Raw genomic sequence first — 14,669 nt, 5'->3', positions numbered from 1 at the left:
CCTTGTACCTGCCAACAGAGGTGACTGGCTTAACACTTTAGATGCCTGCTGTATTTTGTTGGAGATGAGAACGACAGGAGATGTACCATGAGGATAATAACATGCATCCTGAATCTCTCCTTATTCACTACGATATCCCTTATCTGAGCAAATTTCTGTATAGCAGTAGAGCAGAAAATGCTGGAGCAGAATCTGGGTCATGACAAGACTCTGAAAGTGAGACCTGTGGCTTATCTGTCAGGGTCTGAAATGCATCCAAGTCCTGCTGGTTTATTTGGAATGAAGTCACCCTTTAAGGGGGAGATCTGTTCTTAGAAGAAGACCATCTCTATCACTGCATGTTGTCCCTCCTTAAATGAAATCATACCCTGCAGTGATATAAGAGTAAAATAGGAATTTGAGATAGGGTATGCAATCTGGCACTGTTTTGTTGTTTTGTTTTGTTTTCTAGTAATTTTGCAATTTTATTTTGCAATAAATTGTATTTCTGAACTTCCTGAAACCTGCTTGAGGTTCAGCTCATGAAATATAGAGTAGTCACTGGTAGGATTTTCTCAGAACGCCTCATGAGCAGTGCATATGTGATAAATTCATTGTTGCGTGTATTTTAGGCTGCTAACAGAGCAGTTAGCAGAGCAGGGGCTGGGTCCCACCTATCTCCTACCCACACGATTGTCTCATGGGCAGTCTTTGTGCAGCTTATCTATCCTCACGCCATGTGAAGCAAAACATTCGGATAAGGAGTCACTCAGGGATAGGAGTCCCACTTTTTGCAGGAGATGGTAGCATTCTTACATCATGGTTCATAAGAACTTTCAGTTAGAGTTTATAATGGCAGAGTATTCTTGATACAGCAACTAGATAATAATAATACTAGCACATAAAATGTTAGAAAAGGAAAGAAAAGAGGAAACTTTGAGAAGGAGAAACAGGGAGCAGTATGTCTGACACACCTGCAGCTAGAACTAGTCTTAAATATGTTGTTCTGTGCCAGCCCCAACCTTTTATACAGTCTGTTACCCTTCCAAAACACCATCTCTACTTTTGGGGATCCTATCCCACAGCAATGTGAAAAAAAAAATTAAAAAGCAGGAGTGTTCAGGGTTGGTTTCTAACAGGGAAGATTTACTGGGGTGTAAGAAGGTTATAGCTGGCCCACTGTTAGTACGTAGCATTGCTGAATATTCTGCCCAGTGCATGATGTGAACTGGAGATTTCATCACATTGTTCACATATGTACACATAGGAACATGTTCAATGTTCACATAGTTCCAATGTTCCAATGTTCACATAGGAATATTGCTGGTTCCTATCTCTGCTCTCCTTCTGTATAGCTGCTGCTTTCAACTCCTCAGAAAATGGATTTAGGTTGGTTGGTCTGGATTTTTTATAGCGTGTAAAAAGAAAATCCCATCTAAGATGTTCTAGAGTTCAATTATTGTGATTAAAGAAAAGAATTGGGGGTGCTTGTGTTTCCATATCTCTCAAGCTCCTCTGAAAATGTCAGTTTTGCTGTCTGACTGTTGTGTTCTTATCGTGGCTAATACATGGGTCCCTACTGATAGTGAGTCTGGGTATGTGCTTCTCTTTTATGGCATATATGAAAGCAATATGTTTTTATTGTTCCTTTGAAATATCAGGAATGGAGAATTGAGGTCCGAAATTGTACTCCGTCACCTGTTCACTGCACGTTCTTGAGTGGGGCACATTTGATCTGCATTCAAATCACAAAGCATGATCCTAGTTCAGAGCCGCATGTTCTCAGGTTCTGAAAATATAGGTTATAGTGTTAAAGACAAAGGCCAAATCTTCCATGGTAAGTCATTATTTGTCAATATACATTAGTTGAGAAGTTGACTACTTCAATGAGATAAATACTAGATAACAGGTAATGTGGCTTCTTACATTCAGTGACGTCTAGGGCATCTTTACACAGGTATCATTTTTAAGCTTACAAATGCCCAAGATAGAAATGTTGTATGTGGCTAAATTACTATGAATCACAAATGTACCAAATACCGTCTGCTGCATCGGTGAAGGGATTTGTGTTGGTGGAACTGATCACCCCTTTGGCAATGCTTTGTCTACCCAGAACATAGCTATTCACTGTCATGATATAACTACATATCACCAGAGATTATGTTTTCTGAAAACTACATTTAAATGTTGCTGTTAAAGAGCTCTCGCTAGATATTTAAATACTGGGTGATCAGCCGTGATTAAATGATGTGCCCAATGACACTGCAATGCTTCTGCTGGCCCATAAAATCTGGGGTGCTTAACGTGGAAAAGCAATGCACAGATAACAGTTTCCAAGAAGTAGGGTGAGGATGGGATTCATTAGTGCAGTATCTACAGCTGCACAAGTCACCTTGGGCTCTCATTTTTGTTACTAGCAAGAAACAAACGTTGACACTGCAAGTCTCTCTCCATACCATGTTTTTCACCCAGATAACTTAGGCCATAACTATTGACCATCACTGAGTGTCCAAACCATTAACTGGCTGTGAGAAGAGTGTCTGCTGATGCTTCTCAGCAGCACGGCATTGGTGCAGTCCTAAATAGAGAGATAGCGTACCCATCATTGGACAGACAATCATAATAGGAACTTTATTTTATGAGATCACTTAATAAAAGTAGCATTAGTATCTTTCTCTGTGGTATAAACCTAGACTGAAGGATTACAGTGGTTAATAACTTTATACTGGCAAATTTTGGAATTTTCTATCATGTGGAAAGCTCAGTTGTTTCAATATCTTTTGTCATCCTGCAGGAATATGTTCATATATCAGGACTCCCCCCACTTCCCTCCCCCAGCCCCCCAGGCAGATTGCATCACTTTTTAAAATTTTGATTCCAGAATAGTGACATATTTCACACTGACATCTTTAAGCAGAGTAGAAACTTTCCTTACCCCTGAACTGGTTTACTTGAACGACACCTCAGTTCCTCAACTGATCAGTGCAACATTTTATATTGTGTTTTGTATTTGTATCAATGAAATGGCTGTGAATGTGGCCAACACATGGGAAAGCACATCTACATCATATTCTTCACAGTCATAAGTTGGGACATCAGAGGAACAAGGCAGCTCATGCACCATGGCTCAGCCAACAATCTGCTTACAGCCACCGCTGTACTTTCCTCCCAGGCAGTGTCCATAGCCCAAGGACAATCAAAGCTGGTCATAAATGCCACTTAAGATGAGAGGTTCTTCTTCCTTCTCTCATAATTTGTTGTTGTTGGTGGTGTTTTTTCTGTGTATGGCCTCGCTGATCATCATTAGGAAGTTTTCCTACATTGCCTCTTTTCCTTTCTAATCCCCTCTGCTGAGCTCCATGGTGGCTCGTCTCACTGTGTTGCTCTGACCCACCATTCAGTCTGCTCCCTTCTTTCCTTCATGAATATGTACTTTACTCTCCTTCAGTTTTTACAGTGAAATAATAGCAAAGCCCTCCAGAGATGGGAAGGAGAAAGAAGTGTTTGTTAAGAAAGCTACTCTAGGCATAGTCTTTTGTGCAAAGATTTGATTCCTTGTGGGATTTGAGTGGGGTTTTTTGGTTGTGATTTTTTTTCCCCCTCCACTTTGGCACAATATCTAAACCAATGTCTCTTAGCACTGAAACGAGAAGGAGGGAAATTGAGAATGAGCTTGAGTACTTCCCATTACCACTGTTGTAATGAGCTCTTTGCCTCTGTTCTTCAGTATTCTCCCCAATCCCAAAGCCTCTTTGGGGAATATTAGAGTGAGAGCTGTAGCATGACGCACTTGCTGGAGCTGCCTGTGGGGAGGAGTGAAAGGGAGGAATGTGTGTGATAGTTGAGGGCAAATAGCTTTAATTTAATTAGTAGATTAATTAAAGCTTTCTCCCTTGGGTAGGGTATATGTGTATGTGTGTAGAAAGTGTTTCTGCAGCCTCCTGTAGCTGTTCATCATGCGTTTCTGTTCCAAGTGTGACTCAGATGGGGTTTCTATTGAACTCGCTGGGAGCCTGCACAAAACAAATTTCCTGTCTAAGACCTTTTCTTTTCAAGGTTTTGTTTAAATGTAATGAAGTATAAATGGGCAAATAATAACGAGTAATAACAAGAACTTTCCTTGCAAATGAATGTGGCATCCGGCAGCATGACAAATGCAGAACTCCTAAAAGCTTCTCTGTTTCCCAACGTCCCTGCAGTGAGAGAAGTTTTACGTTAGCACAGATTCCCTCAGCCTTCACTAAATGAAACTCATCAAGAGTTTTTTCAGTGTGATAAGCCATTCAGCTACTTGGTACCCTTGACTCTGTACACTTTACATAGGTCCTAAGGAAAGCAGATTAAGGTCAACAGTGTCCTGGGCTGTATTAACAAGACCATAGCCAGAAGATCCAGGGAAGTGATTATCCCCCTCTACGCAGCACGTGCTGGACCAGTTTTAGAATATTACATCCAATTTTAGGGTCCTCAATATACTAAAGATGTCAATCAACTAGAGCAAGTTCAGAGGAGGGTCACCAAGATGGTCTGTGAGGAGAGAATGAGGAAAATGAGCTTGTTTAGCTTGTGGAAGGAGAGAGGCTTTTGGGACAACCTAGTAGCAGCCTTACAGTACCTATGAGGAGATCATCAAGAAGAAAGAGCCAGGCTCTTCATCATGGTGCATGGCAGGACAACAATGGACTATGGGAATAAGTTGAAACAAGGGAGGTTTGTACTGGATATAAAGAGAGGCCTTTTTACCCTGAGGATAGTTGAGCATTGGAGTAAGTTGCACAGAGAGGTTGTGTAGTTTCCGTTCTTGGAAGTTTCCAAAACCCAGATGGAAAAAGCCCTGAGAAACCTGCCTGATCCAATTGTTGACCCTGCTTTGAACGGGAGACTTCTGGAGGTCCTTTCCAACCTGAATTATCCTGTGATTCCATGATTCTATCTGAAAGACCTGTCATAGATAGCTGCCATTGTCTTGCCTCTGCCAGAGGCAAGGATGTTTGAGTGAAGGCAAAGGTGTGTGAGGGACTGAAGCTCTAAACACAAAATCTGTAGATAAAGAAAAGAAAGTTAAGACAGCTTTAGGCTATCTTTTATATCCTATTGGTTTTGGGTTGTTCTGACACCTGGTACAGCCTTCCAAGTCTAGTTTTAAACAGGGAACATTCCTGTATTACCACTGCTGCCTGAAGAGTGAAAGAGAGGTGTCCCTTTCCCAAAAAATCCTCTGGACATAATAGGAGAGCAGAACAAGCCTTTCTGGCTGTTGCTATTGCTCTCAGAAAAGGCAACTCTAGTTGGAGTATGGGGCAAGTATGGGGCAACTCTAAGGACGATGGTCAGGGACCTTCTAGGTATCAGCTGGAAGCAACGTAACACCCTATTCAGAGTTTAAGTGGGAACTTTTAGTCTTCAGAGTAAACTAGTCTTTTTGCCAAGACAGAATACTGATTTAACAGAGAAAGTCTGGGAGATGGACAAGCAAAATCATTGTCACCTACAAGCTTACCCCATTGGATCAGCAGTTCCCCAGATCAGATGAACAGAGTGTCCCAAAGGGGTCAAAAATTAAAGAGTTCCTCTTTCCGTTCCTTCGTTGCAGGTGTTCAGCCAAATCTGAACACCATATCCCAGATTTCTGTAAACATAACTCCTCATTTCTCAGCCAGACACAACGTGTTAACAAAGGTAGATCCTACCCTCCAACTTCCCATCCAGTCATTTCTACTTATTATTCAGTCAGAACTGTTGTGCCAAATCTGCACAAAATATAGTTACCTGAGGCTTGAGCAACCTGACCACAGAGCCCAGAGAAAAAATACTAATTATCTATTCTCCTTTGCAATCACAAATTCCAACAATTTACGTATGTATTACTTGCTTGCAACCCTTTTTCAATGAATTTCTGCTTGCTGAGACAGTCACTTATTGAAGTTTGGCTACAGCTTTGATCTACACTGGGTTGCTCTGTTGCCAACGGCTCTGTCGTGTTCAAGGACTGCCGTGCCACAGCCTGTGACAAGAATTAGAGAGTGTCCTTGGAAGCAATTGGTGGTGATATCTGCAAGCCCTGAACCACTGATGTCCTGCAGTGAGCCCACAAACTCACTTTTGCTCCAAACTAAAAGCTCTCGGAGGAGAATCTTCCCATGAAATTTTAGTCAGATTTGTAACTGATGGGCCCTTCCCATCTACAGGAAGGGCTGGAAGGAGGATCTGGGGAACTACAAGCCTGTCAGCCTCACCTTGGTTACCGGGGAAGCTGATGCAGCAGATCATCCTGAGTGCCATCACATGACATGTAGAGGATAACCAAGGGATCAAGCCCAGCCAGCATGGGTTCAGGAAAGACAGGTCCTGCTTGACCAACCTGATCTCCTGCTACGACAAGGTGACCCACCTAATGGATGAGGGAAAGGCTGTGGATGTTGTCTATCTAGACTTCAGTAAAGCCTTTGACAGTTTCCCACAGCATTCTCCTGGAGAAACTGGCTGCTCATGGCTTGGATGGGCATACGCTTCGCTGGGTAAAAAACTGGCTGGATGGCCGGGCCCAAAGAGTGGTGGTGAATGGAGTTTACTCCAGTTGGTGGCTGGTCACAAGCGGTGTTCCCCAGGGCTCTGTGTTGGGGCCAGTTCTGTTTAACATCTTTATCAATGATCTGGACGAGGGGATCGAGTGCACTCTCAGTAAGTTTGTAGACGACACCAAGTTGGGCGGGAGTGTTGATCTGCTTGAGGGTAGGAAGGCTGTGCAGGGGGACCTGGACAGGCTGGATCGATGGGCTGGGGCCAATTGTATGAGGCTCAACAAGGCTCAGTGTCATGTCCTGCACTTGGGCCACAACAACCCCATGCAACGCTACAGGCTTGGGGAAGAGTGGCTGGAAAGCTGCCTGGCAGAGAAGGACCTGGGGGTGTTGGTTGACAGCCGCCTGAATATGAGCCAGCAGTGTGCCCAGGCGGCCAAGAAAGCCAATGGCATCCTGGCTTGTATCAAAAATAGCGTGGCCAGCAGGACTAGGGCAGTGATCGTGCCCCTGTACTCGGCACTGGTGAGGCCGCACCTCGAATGCTGTGTTCAGTTTTGGGCCCCTCACTACAAGAGAGACATTGAGGTGCTGGAGCGTGCCCAGAGAAGGGCAACGAAGCTGGTGAAGGGTCTGGAGCACAAGGCTGATAAGGAGCGGCTGAGGGAACTGGGGTTGTTTAGTCTGGAGAAAAGGAGGCTGAGGAGAGACTTCATCGCTCTCTACAACTACCTGAAAGGAGGTTGTAGAGAGGTGGGGGTCGGTCTCTTCTCCCAAGTAACAAGTGATAGGACAAGAGGAAATGGCCTCAAGTTGCACCAGGGGAGGTTTAGACTGAATATTAGGAAAAATTTCTTCACTGAGAGGGTTATCAAGCATTGGAACAGGCTGCCCAGGGAAGGGGTTGAGTCGCCATCCCTGGAGGTATTTAAAAGATGTTTGGATTAGGTGTTTATGGACATGGTGTAGTGGTGGACTTGGTAGCGTTGGGTTTATGGTTGGACTTGATAATCTTAAAGATCTTTTCCAACCTATACGATTCTGTGATTCTGTGATTCTGTAAGGCGGAAGACCCTGATTTGGACACTTAAATCCCATTACTCTTGAATACTTTTGAAAATAAGTGGGAATTGGAATGTTGGAAGGAGTCTGTCAGCTTTTCAGGCCTAGGTTGACCTCTGAGGAATGAAGGAGGAAGACAGCTAGCATGTGTTATGGGGAGTTGTACTTCTAGAGTTTTATCTTTGGAGGAGAAAGTCTCAGGAACAATGGGAGAAAGCCATTTTTACGTGATACAATCAGCGATTAGAAAGGGTTATTGAACCTTTAATTTTACCTCAAGCACATTATATCTAGTAACATTTTTAAACACTTTTCCAATGAGTGGTTGCATCCTGCCAATACAAGGCTTTGAGAAACATTGCTTTGTATTGCCTGCTATTAGAGATAGGATAAAGGTATATTATGGTTTAACTCAAGATGTCAGTTCCTGTGGAAGTCATCAACTATACGGCGAATGCCTCACCATGCTCAAAGAGAGATTTTTCAACTGATCTCCAAGGTAAAAAGCCAGTTAAGGCAAACTCAAAAATAGGTTTACCCCATGTTGCATAACACATCTTTTGTCCAGAATTACCACTTCAGAAAGTATCCACTGAGTGAAGAGAACTGTTGATTATGCTGCTACTATTTTCTAATCTGCAGTGAGACATGCATCTCTCCAGGAGCCATCTGTGTTAGAAGGTAACCATATCTTAAATTCATGGAAGCCAGTTTGAAAGGGATCAATACCTTTTTTTGGCAGTGTGCTCTGTGGGGTTTTTTTCTACACGATTTGCTTAAAGCATGGTGTCAAAACTATGCTGCAGGTTGTACAATTGTGCCTTGGTTTGAATAAGTTTCTAATCGCTTTACCCTTTCACTTAGTCTGAAGTGTTTTGAAATTACAGTAGTTTGGGTGCCATTTACACAGGCAGAAAAAAATGCAATCAAGTAACAACGTAAGGCCTTCCTGGAGACAACAATTTGTTTGACTGCCAAGCCAGTGTTGTGGGTACCAGTAATGATGTAAATCAGTTCTGAAAAAAATCCAGATAATCAGAGCTCCTTCCCAAACACCTCTATTTTTAACATAACGTTTTGCAAGTCTTGGCCCTGGTTTGACCAGTTGAATCATTGCTTGATAAGAACAAGAATTAAATCTAGTAATGTTGTTTCCATGACAAAGCAAGCTTCTTTCTGCAATGCTTACATAATAATGTATCATTTTTTAAGCCAAATTTTTAAAACTGAAAGTCATAATAGAATTAGTAAAAAGTATAATTCAGGATGAAGTAAGTGATCTAATACACCTAGTGGATTAAACTTCTCTCTTGCATTACTTTAGGGAGAATACTTAGACAAAACGTGAATCAGACTATTTCATCTCTAAGTTGATGTAAAACACTGTCCATGAAGGATCTAGTGAAGGGGGGTTTTTTTGTTTTGTTTCTTTGTTTTTTCTTATCTGTATTTCTTTACCCCCCCCCCCCCCCCCCCCTTATTGTCATGGTGCCTGATATGAGATATCCTGAATGGAGTGGAAATATTCTAATTCACTTTACAAAAAAGAATCAGGACTTTATAGGCATAATACAGAAATGCAGAAAAGGAAAGAACAGCTAATGGTACTGAATTGCTATATTTGATCAGGTCTTTGTAGAAATGAAAATGCCAAACTAATTGCACAGTTTATTATCACATTTTTATTATGACTTCAAAGCATATTTTCTGATTCTGGAGTTTTCTCAAGAATACTGGTGACTTTTCTCACTTCTGTAGATCCACTGAGTTAACTTGTGTAGTGAAATGATATTTTAAAGCAATTGTGACTATTCCTACAGAGAGTAAAATGAGCAGAACAGTATTTTTTGAATGACTGTATGTAGTCAAAGACAGTTCGGGTTTTTTGGCTAGACTGCTCTGCACTGTTGGCCTACAGGATGATTAGTTTGGATAACACGGAGACTTCCTTCAATGTCCAGCTTTGATGTGTTAAAACATTTCCAAATCCTTCCAGCCACCCGACCACCTCTCCTATGCACAGGTCTTTATCAGCGACTATGAACTTGGCACAAGGATAATGTCCCATTCATAGAGAATGTCCTGTTTTTCTTCTGAGAAGGCCTGTATCCACTTGATATAACTGAGGAAATGATTCAAGTACTGAAACATAAATGTCTTTTGCCATTAGAGATACCATACAGTGTCCAAAATATCCTGAAAAAGGGCAAACATAAAGGTCCACGCAGGCAGCAGCAACTGGAGGTCAAGTAAGATACCCTAAGGCACATCAAATGGTCTAGACATCTGTGCTTAGACTTCTGACCTGCTCGCTTTGGATATAGCCGTATGTTAGTGTCATATACCCAGTGCATAAGTCAGGACAGCTACCTAAGCATGGTGTTCAGTTTAAGTTCATATCCCTTGTTCCTTAGTATAAGTGGTTAGGAAGCATCTTCTTAATGTGACCCAGTCCTGCTCTTTCAGCTGCCTACTCATAGCCTTGCTTTGTGCTTTGTTGCCTTTCCAGTATAGAAAACTTGGGGAAAGGAAGAAGTTGGTCTTGAAGTTACCTTCACCTGCCTTGCTCCCAGTGCTTGATATACTTGAACCAAAACAAGAAGAAAGAGACCTTACGTAAATTCCGATCTGGAATAACCCAGCAACAAGTATTTACTTCTGTGAGCAGGGAAGTGTATGGTGCCCTTCTGACCTACACAATTCCTCCCATGTGGTTCCTTCCCTGAAACACCCGTACATTTGAGCAGTGCCTTGCTTAAACACATGACTCTAAAATTTGCTAATCTCATTTACACATATAGCTAGGGCAGGTCCGGAAGCAGCACGAGTGCGCTCACCTGGTTCTCTGCTCAGGTTTATGTACTAACAAGGGCTTTCTTAATGGAACAGTTCACAATAAAGCAGCACCTTGAGAGTGTGTGTGAGAGAATATATGTAGGTTGTAACATAATAACATGTTTGTTATTAATATTACCATAATGTCAAGGGAACAACAAAGAGTTAAGTGCTACAAGTTACACACAGCACATTCTGGTTTATCTCTATGGTGGCCACCTTAATAAAAATAAATGCAGAAAAATGAAAGCTCTCGATTTGTTGCACATCTATAGAGTCGTAGGCAGTTGCTTTTGTCTTTTTGTATTCTCTCAGAACTAATTGTACTGTATTTACTGTATTTGTATCTATACAAATATATGCCTTTTCAAAATTGGTATGAGTCAAACTCCTTCACTCCGTTGAGAGTAATAAATTTTTTAAAAATAATTAATTTCATGCACTATTCACTTGGTTTCTTGATTTTTCTAGTATGTGTCAAAATATTCTTTAACTGCACATATCACTGATGTCTTCTGGGAAACTGAAACCAGACTGTCTCTACTGAACTCAGGAAATTGCAAATGTCCTTAAGGCAAAAGAAATGAAATCAGGAGGCCATGAAGTTCCAGCTTACACTTCCATTTGAATTGTGCTCTGCCGTTCAGTTGTTGAAGACTGACTCGACAAATTAAAGGCTCTACCAGTACATAGTTAATGGAAAAACATGAAACACTTGGATCCTTTCAGGAAAACATGATAACATTAATGCATCTCTGCATTCAACAGAGAAACCCTTTGCTATAAACAATCCAAACCCGGTTTTATTTTCTCAGATATGGCATTGCTAATTAGCAGAGATGACAGGCAGCTTCTGTTCTCTCCTCTGGCACTGAGGTTACTCTTTCCTCCCTTTCTTTGCTTTCTGTCTCAGTTTCTGTATTCCCAAATATATATATATTTTTAAATCTGTTGATGAATAGTGCAACAAAATGCCATAAAGATGGTTATGGAAACTCACATCAAAGTATCCTGCCAATAGTGAAAACTTCAGGGAGGCTACGGGGACGGGTGAAGCACATTGCTCTAGTGCTCTCTCTGTGCCCAGCAGTCTACATTTCAAATACCTCCTGAGCCAGACTTACTCAGATACAATTGAATATATTTAGTCAGGTTAGTCAGATACATCTGTTAGATGTGTCTGTCTGCAAGGAAAACAATAAAATCTGAGCTTTTAACCTTAGGCTTTCTTTATATTCAATCAAGTCCTGGCTTTGATTTACCTCTACGAAAGAAGACACCCAAACCAGGAAGGATAAATCACAGTCTTTTGTCCTTTGACTACAGATTGAATCTGAACCTTCTTCTCAAAGGTCTAGGGTTACCCCATAGGACATCAAAAGCTGGGCATGGTGGGTTTCTTAGTGTTTAGTATCCTTTGATGGACTTTGCATACATGCATACACATATATACATATATGTTTTGAACTCCTATAACATTTAACGTCCACAATATCAAGCTGAAAAGAGTTCTGCACGTTAACAATAAGTGTGTGAAGAAACATTTCCTTTTGTTTATTTGTATCCTGCTGTCGTGGTTTAGCTTCAGTTGTCAACTAAGCACCACACAGCCACTCGCTCACCCTCCCCCCCGGAGGGATGGGGGAGAGAATCAGAAGACCAGAAGGAAGAAAATTCATGGGTTGAGATAAGAACAGTTTAATAATTGGAATAACAACAACAACAATAATAATTATAATTATAATTATAATGAAAAGGAAATCAACAAAAGAGAGAGAGAAGAACAAAACCCAGGAAAAAAAAAGTGATGCAACCACTCATCACCTGCCAAATTATGCCCATCCAGTCCCTGAGCAGCGATCGCTACCCCCCGGCCAACTGCCCCCCACTTTATATACTGATCATGACGTCCTATGGTATGGAATAGCCCTTTGGTCAGTTTGGATCAACTCTCTTGGCTGTGCCCCCTCCCAGCTTCTTGTGCACCCGGCAGAGCATGGGAAGCTGAAAAGTCCTTGACCAGTGTAAACATTACTTAGCAGCAACTAAACCATCAGTGTGTTATCAACATTATTCTCATCGTAAATCCAAAACACGGCACCATACCAGCTACTAGGAAGACAATTACCTTTATCCCAGCCGAAAACAGAACACTTGCTTGCATAGACAAAATATATTATTATTATTATTATTATTATTATTATTATTATTATTAGACAGCTTTTCTAATCTGCATATACTGAACTGTATAGAAACTGCCACATTCATGTACTGAGACAACCCCTGGACACTCCTTTCAGACCTGGGCAACTGTGGAGAGTAAACCAGTACTAGCAGCAGAAACCTGATTTACTTGCTATTTCTCTTTTATCTTTTTAAAAGATATTCTACAAGTTGAATGTCAGCTAATGCAATTGTCTCAATCTTTGGCGAGGTTTAGGGGATGATGTAGCAAAAACCTTTATGTTCTTGGGAGATCCCAGAGAGCTGTGACAATATATGTTGTCCAGGCCCTTGGGACCCCTTAGAACAGAACAGTGTTTGTTTTGAAGATAAACAAATGTAATATGCTTATGGCTGGTATATCCCATGGGGAAAATAGCTGAAATTTATTACTGGGATCTCAGAGATGAAACTGTGTAGCATTATCAGTTCCTACAAATAGTAAGTAATGCTTTCCAGTAGAGCTACATTAGGAAACCCCCTCTGTCTTTGAAATAGGGGTAGTGGCTTGTAACTGTTACAACATCAAAAGCCTGCAAAAGGCTCCCTGCCTCCTAGCACACACAAAAGCACAACACAAGCACCACCAAACTAGGATTATGCGTGCCTTGGGATTTACTGTAAGGCTGTGTTAAGTGTGTGGTGGCATTGCAGTGCATTAGTGACCCAAACTGTTTGCTCCATTCCCTCTATTGGGATGTGAGGGAAGTAAAGTTGACCTGTGCAGATAGGGCTCCAAAAATAAACTGAGGCAGATTGAATTCAGGTATTGCTTTCATTGTTTGCTTGTTCTTACTTAGCAGATAATGGAAAACAGACCACTTGGCAGGTACACTCTACTTCCTCTGTAGTTCTCCATCAAGAGTGAAGGAAATGGGATGGGAAATACGAAACAGCAAAATTGCTTGCAGAGAACCAGGGTGACCTATCCCATCTTCAACCAATGCACTGATTTTCATGATGCTTTCCACAGAGTGTGATTTGAACCTTAGCAGTGCCCTTATAAAATGATCTAATGAAACCTGAGATTGTATTTCCCCTGAATTCATATCCCCCGACCACTTTCTACAACAAAGAATGAAATCTTGTATTGATTTCCGGGCATGGGTCCCATTCTCACTTTGTTGCTGCTTTGGGATTGCCTACGTTCTGTTGACTGCAATGTTCCTGTTATAGACTCATTTATCTCCCCCCCCCCCCTTTTTTTTTCTTGTAGTGAGCTGCCTTAGGGCCTTAAAGATAGGAAAAAAAAAAAAAAAGAAAAAGAAAAGATTTGGATCAAGTTATCTCAGTTTAATTGGCATTGCATTCTCTTTTGGCAAGAAAGTAGCCTTGTATTTACGGGGAATAAAGGAAGAAGGAAATATTAAGGAATGGGCAGGATAAAAGAGTAAGAGAAAGAGCTGTTAATTTAATTTTGAGTCCTGAGTGTGGTTAATAGATTGTGCAAGACTCATAAGAAACTGGTGGAAGGTCAAACTGAGCCTCAATTGATTTCTGATTCCTCTTTAAATTATTGCTTTATTTAGAGGTACCTTTGCTTCAGCCTTTTATGAAGAAGGCATACAATAAAATAAAGCAAACAGATTAGAAATTACACTTTGACAGGGAGAGCGACATAAAAACCCCAAACAATTTATGAGCACTGTAATTCCATAGTTTGGCCTTAAGCTTTCGGGGGGGGGGGGGGCGGGGAGAAAAAAAAGAAAAAAAGAAGTTTGTTGCAGTTTCCTCTCACCTCTTAAGGATATTTTTAAAATATCCTACCTCAGGATATTTTAGGTATCCTAAAATATTAGGATAATGCACCTATAATGAAAGTTATAGGTGCACCTATTTGAGGTATCCTACCTCAAAACTTACTGATGTTTCCTCATAAACTCACTAGCTATATTGAGTTTGTCATTGTTCTTTCTCCACATTTCAGGTTACAGCAACCCATTCCAACTGCATCATTAAAAAGGAGCAAGAGACTTGTCTGGAGAAGATACGGAGAGCAGCTGCCCTGAACCCTCTCAATGACTCTTCTCCAGGTGAGTTGCAGCTTGG

The 14,669-nt window shown here is 41.3% G+C and overlaps 2 protein-coding genes across 6 annotated transcripts in view; both read left to right on the top strand.

Annotated features, from left to right (window-relative positions):
* The window catches only part of ADCYAP1R1 (ADCYAP receptor type I), a 153,966-nt gene that overhangs the window by 47,895 nt on the left and 91,402 nt on the right, over positions 1 to 14,669 (top strand). For all 5 annotated transcript variants that reach the window (XM_075492268.1, XM_075492266.1, XM_075492264.1 and 2 more), the window contains one exon: positions 14,548 to 14,653. In XM_075492268.1, coding sequence (XP_075348383.1) covers positions 14,548 to 14,653 — 106 coding nt within the window. The remainder of the gene's footprint in view (positions 1 to 14,547; positions 14,654 to 14,669) is intronic.
* The window catches only part of AQP1 (aquaporin 1 (Colton blood group)), a 414,009-nt gene that overhangs the window by 372,352 nt on the left and 26,988 nt on the right, over positions 1 to 14,669 (top strand). The gene's annotated exons all lie outside the window — the stretch shown is intronic.

This window comes from Mycteria americana, chromosome 2, assembly GCF_035582795.1.
Source record: "Mycteria americana isolate JAX WOST 10 ecotype Jacksonville Zoo and Gardens chromosome 2, USCA_MyAme_1.0, whole genome shotgun sequence".
NCBI classification, from domain to species: domain Eukaryota; kingdom Metazoa; phylum Chordata; class Aves; order Ciconiiformes; family Ciconiidae; genus Mycteria; species Mycteria americana.
Note: the sequence above shows the minus strand (reverse complement) of the source record. Positions and strands in the feature narration are given on the sequence as shown.